The 7,059-nt window shown below is 40.8% G+C and overlaps 1 protein-coding gene across 1 annotated transcript; it reads left to right on the forward strand.

Annotated features, from left to right (window-relative positions):
- The first annotated feature begins 290 nt into the window (after positions 1–290).
- On the forward strand, positions 291–1,244 carry LRRC3B (leucine rich repeat containing 3B). The gene has a single exon (XM_066631207.1). The coding sequence runs from the start codon at positions 291–293 to the stop codon at positions 1,065–1,067; it is 777 nt and encodes a 258-aa protein (XP_066487304.1). The 3' UTR covers positions 1,068–1,244.
- Positions 1,245–7,059: the final 5,815 nt, after the last annotated feature.

Below are 7,059 nucleotides of genomic sequence, written 5' to 3' on the forward strand. Positions count from 1 at the left end.
GATATGTAAACCATAGTGTGAACATTTTTGTTAAAAGCAGTGTACAAATGTTCTTAAGGAAAATAATAAACTGTATTTGTGGCCTTTCGGAGTGGCTTTTCTAGCCTGAGTATTTTTTCTTTTTTTCTTTTTTTTTAATTTTCAGGAATAATCATGAGGAAGTCTACACATTAATACATTCTTGAATGACACCACTGCAGAGAATGAGGTTGCAGTTTTCTGCCCGAGATCCTTTGCCACCACTGTTGAGTAAATGAGAAATGGCCGTGTGATTATGCTGACATCCCAGCATGCATTTGGTAGACCTGTGGTTAACTCGCTCCCTCTCCATGTGTCTGCTCTTACAAAGCTTTGTCCTCATGATACTGTGCTTTCATTCTGCCAGTATGTGCCCCAAAGGTTGCCTTTGTTCCCATTCTGGAGGTTTAAATGTCAGCTGCAGCAACGCCAACCTCAAGGAAATACCCAGAGATCTTCCTCCTGAGACAGTCTTACTTTATTTAGATTCCAATCAGATAACCTCCATCCCCAACGAAATTTTCAAGGACTTGCACCAATTGAAAGTCCTGAACTTATCCAAAAACATTATTGAGTTTATAGATGAACACTCATTCAAAGGAGTGGCGGAAACCTTGCAGATGCTGGACTTGTCAGACAACCGGATTAAAAGTGTGCACAAAAATGCGTTCAATAACTTAAAGGCCAGAGCAAGGATTGCAAACAATCCTTGGCACTGCGACTGCACTCTGCAGCAGGTCCTGAGGAGCATGGCATCCAATCATGAAACAGCCAACAGTGTCATCTGTAAGACTTCAGACATAGACGAACATGCCGGGAGGCCGTTCCTCAATGCTGTTGATACCGACCTCTGCAATCTTCCTAAAAAGACTACTGATTATGCCATGCTGGTCACCATGTTTGGCTGGTTCACCATGGTGATCTCCTACGTAGTCTATTACGTGCGGCAAAATCAAGAGGATGCACGCAGGCACCTTGAGTACTTGAAATCCCTGCCAAGCAGGCAAAAGAAACCAGAGGAAGCTGATGATATTAGCACTGTGGTGTAGTGCCCTGAACACAGTGATGGACTTCAAGGCAGAAACATAGATGTGGGTAGCACGAATGCCAGATGTTTACTTCTACTATGCGTTGTAAACGTATAAGACTTTTTCCAATTAAGCTGAATTATACCACTGTCAAACTTTCTAACAAAAGATTTCTGTTTGGGGTGATACAGTACACCTTTATTGTTTCTCTCTGGTGGTATTCTAAACCAAGTGAACTAATATGTAAACATTAGTTTAGACTCATTCCACTCTTTAATAATGAAATTTATTTTTTTAATTTAAAACCAAATAAAAACTTAACTTTGAACCATGTAAATACAGACTAATTTATTGAACAGAAACACGTCTGGTGAGCTGCAGGGTTTCGGGGGGGGGGGGAGAGATGGGTTGCAGTTAGAAGTTTAGAAATTGTATGGAACAGAACAAGGTGTTTAACACACAATTTGCCTTCTATAAAATCCTGACAGTATAACCTTAACGATTTTGTTAACAGCATGTTCCCAGTCCTCATGAATTTGAAAAAAAAAAAATTTGAATAGGTAGAAAAAAAGTCATACTAATGACAAGATGCTTCCATAAATCTGTAAATAACAGTAGAAGAAAGCACAGTCCTTTGGTTTGGCTCCCAAGGAGCCCACCTGCTGGAGATCTGGTGGAACTTGAAGAAATATTTCTGTCCTTGTAAACATGTGGAATCGTTGGGCTACAGGTGACATTTTGTACCCACATACAGTACATGTAAGTGCAGGATCGGTTGTAAAGGACATTTTAAATATATTATTCAATGCATGTCCCATCAAAATATTCAGGAGCAATAGCCCAGTCTTTTCCTGGCTGCTATTTCTGCCTATTTGGAGAATCCAACATCAAATCATGCATGAATGATTCTGGTGTTGATGCTTTTGTAACTGGGCATCTATACTATTTTAGCATTTTGATTTCCACAGATCTTAGTCCATGGGATGAGTCTCCTGTGCAAGTCCTTTTTGAAATGATTGTACTCCAAGTTCCTAATACTTAAAGATTCAAGTAGCTGGTGCTATTATACCCTACCCAGGTTGCCTTGTTTCAAAACCATTTCTGTGTTATGCAGCAGACGATACGCAAGCACTTTTTTGAAAGCTGGGAAAACAGATATAAAATTGTGCAATTGTATATGACTATTGAATTTGGGATTCCTTGGTCCAGGTTCATTGAGATTCAGCATACAAACAACTATGTCTGTGCCAGTGAGATTTGAAGACAATTATAGAAAATCTAGTCATAGGATAGAAATAATGACTAATGGGAAAGCTGAATTACTTGTGTGATGATTTTAGACCACACTTTAAAATTTCTCATTTACTATGCTGCTTTTAAGATGACTGCTTTCTAAATATGTAAGAAGACTCAATTCCCTGGACTAGTGAGTTAAAAGAACTTGTCAGTGTTCTCAGATATCTTAGAGAGCTGACAGTGAGGAAGCCTTTCACATCAACACCATATATAGACTGACACTCTGTTCTGTCAGCTGTCCCTCCTAACCCAATCCAGAGACTTCTAGAACATTGCTAGTACAGGTTGAGTGACCCTTATTTGGATGGCTTGGGATTGGAAGGTGTCTGGATTTCAGAATAATTCCATAAATATAAAGAAAAATGCTTCCTCTTGCTCTTTTTACTGTTACCCACACAGGTGTCTACTGGCCCCTTTGACATTTTCAACTATGTCTGTACAGGTACTCACGCCACAGTGCAGAGATTAGTACTTGCAGCCTGTACCTGCACTGTATGTGGGAATGAATGTTCATACTACAGTAAAAATGTTTTGACCAAAAATGTCTGCATTTTAGAATAGTATGGATTTTGGATGTCCAGATAAGGGATAACCTACCTGCAAAAGTTTTTACTGGTCTGTGCTACTGAGCAATGTTCATTACGGTGGAACCATTTTGTATGGGGGATGTATCCTTGACTGAATCAAAAACTGTGTGTGCTGTATAGGTGGTTTTCATTGCAGGATCTCTGAATCTTGTGAGTTTCCCTTTGCTGAATTGAAAATAATGCCCGATAGGTAGTTATCAGTGCTTTAACAGCTCCAATTTCATCCCCTGTTTTGAAGGGGAGGGTCCAATCCTCTCTCTGAGCAAAACTGGCTAGGCTAGTTTTTTTTTTTTAGATGGCTAGGCCTTTTCTGATACGTTTGTAGGATTAGACTTGAGTGTGTATGCGTGGATCAGAGTCATATTCTGTGCCCCAGAAGTTATAGCCTACAGCTCTCAGCTATATGATTGATATCTACAGGTCATGCCTCGTTATCCACCAGGGTTCCATTCCAGAACCCCAGTGGATTTTAAAAAAAATCAGTAGATACCAAATCAGTGGGAAAATAGCTTTAAGCCATTTCTGCCCAGTCTTGCATATATGCAACAGGGATCAAATATGTACACTTGTGGGCTGGGCAGAAATGGGCTAAAGATCCACTTCCAGGTTTCTTGCTCCTCTGTTGTTGCCCCACAATGCATTAGTATCGACAGTATACTGCATTCAGCTACTAGATGGGGTGAATAATGGAATCTAATGGAAGGAAATTATAATTATTTTACAGCGCAAAGATAGGAAATGGATTTTGGTGCTTTTTTCCTTGTTACAAAGTATTTAAAGGAGGACCTTGGTATCAGTGGTAAGTCAAATCAGTGGATACCAAATCAGTGGATATCAACATCCTACCTGTATATACAATGTATTATCCTGGCGTCCTATTGATAAAATCTAAACTCTTGTTCAACTCCTTTTGGGAATTTACTGTATAAGAACCAAAGATCCTTAACACAGATGGATTATGCTGGGTTTTCACTGATGTGGGTTTTCGTCTGAAAATTTGAGCATCTCAACCAAAGCTGTGTGGTTTTTCTTAGATGCTGAAATATGCCTTGCGTGTGAGAATCTGGGCCACTATATTGAAGGAACAGTACTGATTGCTGACCACTGTTTCCAAACAATTTTGTTTATAAAATATTATCAGTGTTATCCTGATTCAGTTTACCAGTGATTTGAATTTCAGAATCAATAGATCTACAATGGTAATCTCAGCAACAAGACAGTAGCAAAGAGGGTGTCATGCTCAGGTGACGGTGGATGTCTGAAGTTGCTTAACAGAATGTCTTCTAATGTACAATATTGTTCTGTTTGAATAAGTATTTCAGGATGCATTATTGTAGCATAGCGATAAATGTGAAAGTTCTTTCAAATCCAGTTTTACCTTCACTGAGCAGAAACTGTTCAATAGAAGTTACATTTTATCGACGCAAATAGTGGAGCTCATCACTACGCAACTGGATCGGATCATTTGCTCTAGTATCTGTTGTGTGTATCTTGTCCCAAATGGAACCAAAGCTCAGCAGCAACTTTTTCTCTTGCATATTTGTGGATGTCATCACATGTGAAAAATCCTTTATGAGTTAGGGTTGCTTCAACTATATTTAAAAAATACCATTGAAGGGCAGTCCATGCTCTGAAATTTGTGGAGATGGGATGTCCTAAAATACATGATGACTGCAATGTTTATCAGACTGTGATATTTTGAAACAGCAGGAGTATTAAGGCTGTGGTCTTACACATATGTGAAAGTTAAGTCCTACTGAACTCAGTGAGACTTGCGTCATAGACATTCTGGGGTTGTGCTGTGAAACAAGGAATAGCCTTTTTAAAATGTGATGGTTAGTAAATATTTCTGGCTTTGTATCTGCACTGCACAGTACCAGAAGCATTTTTTTCCAGGTTATATGTCAATATACCCGTAGAGCAGCATTTCTCAATGTATGTCCCCCCACCGTATCACTTCACATGGTCCACATATTGGAAATACCTGGAAGTAACTGGTGATGATGCCATCGCCATTTACCTCTGGGTTGGGAGGCTTGATGCGACATGACGAACACTAATAAGAAGCTTAGGGTGGATGGAAGGGCTTTTTTGAGCCCAACGCTTTGGAGCTGTGCCCGCCAAGCCAAGCCTCCCACCGCTGTTTGTCACATCTTGTTGCTTGTCTTGCTGCTGGGTGGCAAGTGTCTGGAGGTCCCATGCATACCACCAGACATCACCTCAAATACCACTGGTGGTATCCATACCACTTGTTGAGAAGCACTGCTGTAGAGACTGTGGATGGCAGCAAATGGTTAATCTAAAAAGAAACATGGATTTAAGAATGATGATGACATTTCTCTGTGACCATATTTTATTTTTGAAAGAAATGCTGTCTTGAATGTCGTCCATGTGGATTAGATATCTCTCTATACCAGGACTGTTATTTAATTGGACTGTTCTAAAATAGAAGTGGATATAGGCCTTTTGTATGCAGTGAACAAAACTGAAAGAAGTCTTTTACCCGGAGAATGGCTATATATCTTATATGATGGTGGGGAGGGTATGTCTTCAGAATGTGAATAGGACAGATATTGTACATTGAATTATTGGACAGAAAGGATGCAACTTTTCAGTTGATTTTTCAATTTTACAAAGTTTTAAGGGTTTTAAAAACCTTTTAAAAAGTGGGAGAGCCTCATTTTGAGACTGCAGCCGGCTTCAGGCAATCGCAGTGGCTTAGATGGTTATTAAGCTGTGGCAAGCCTTGGACCCAAATACTCACCCCTTCCTCTTCACATAAAAGGAGGCTGTTGGAAATCTTTTGCTTTATGTTGCGTCTGAACTCAGGAAACCGGTTCGTTCTGTATATAATAACTATTATTATTATATCATCATCATTGTGGGCCCTCCTTATCCGCAGGTTTAGCACCTGTGGATCTGACCCAACATGGTGCCAAACTCATGGAAGGCCTTGCATGACCTCCCAGATGCAACCGGAAGTGTCACATCCAGAAGGTGTTCTGAGGTGCTGTTGCTGGTATTTCTTCCGTGTGTGTGTGTGGGAGGGCGGAGTTTAGAGATTGTGAGACCTTTCTAATCTAAACAATCTATTAAAACACAGGCCAGGAAAGAGGTTAGGTTTCAGCATGCGGCAAACCATGCGCTGTTGCCAAACCTGCCCCTTCCTGGTCCTGATATGCCCTCCCCTGTGTCCCTGTTGCTGCCCCATTCACCCCACCCCTCTCTCCCACCACCTGCATGTACTCATTGGGTGTTTGTAGTTTGTTGAAGCATGGAGTGGGCTGCTCACTGATTGAGACACTCCAGCGTGTCACCTTTTGTGACTGCCAGAAAGCGCCTAGTGCCACTGGAACACCTGTTCCGGTGGCACTAGGCACCTTTAGGATTGGGCCACAAGTTTTTCTAATATTAGGTGATAGAATATTACATTGCCAAAAGGAAGTAAAACATTCCCCCCCCCCAAAAAAAAGTGAAGGAATAATGGGGAAAGGAAGTGGGCAGAGGATGAGAGAGAGAGAGATTTGTAAGGAAGGTAGAAAGAAGATGGTGTGCAGAAAATAGCAGATGTGGCTGAGGCTATAGTGGATAAAAGTGGATAATGACAGATCACGAGATAGTGGATGAGGCTTGGGACTGTTGGAACACGGGAAATGGCCTTATACTGAGTCAGTTCACTGATCTAATAAACTCAGTACAGTACTGTCAACAGTACCATGGGGCTTCAGACACGAATTTTTCTCTTCCCTTTTTGGAGATTCCAGGAATTGAACCTGGGACCTTCTGCGTGCAGAGACTGAAGAAGTAGCTGGGGATCAGTCTGACTTTGAGCTTCCCTGTCAGGTCACAAAACGTCTGACAGACCCTAGAACAGGGTAGACAGAATTATATCTGTAGAAGTAGACCGTAATGTAGATTGTGGGATAATTTGCTGCGGGTCAGCAAAAGTTTCTGACCCTCAGTTGTAACAGCGGCAAGAACAAGATACTTTTTCTTCTAAATTAGGCTGTTATTCCTGATCTGCATGGTAAATTGGGGGTTCAGTCGTAGCTATAATCTGGAATATGAATTTGTAATTGTATATGCATGTCAGTCCAGTATCTGTGTAATATGCTGCAGTTCCACTTAGG

The sequence above is a fragment of the Tiliqua scincoides genome, chromosome 5 (genome assembly GCF_035046505.1).
Source record: "Tiliqua scincoides isolate rTilSci1 chromosome 5, rTilSci1.hap2, whole genome shotgun sequence".
Classification (NCBI taxonomy): Eukaryota; Metazoa; Chordata; class Lepidosauria; order Squamata; family Scincidae; genus Tiliqua; species Tiliqua scincoides.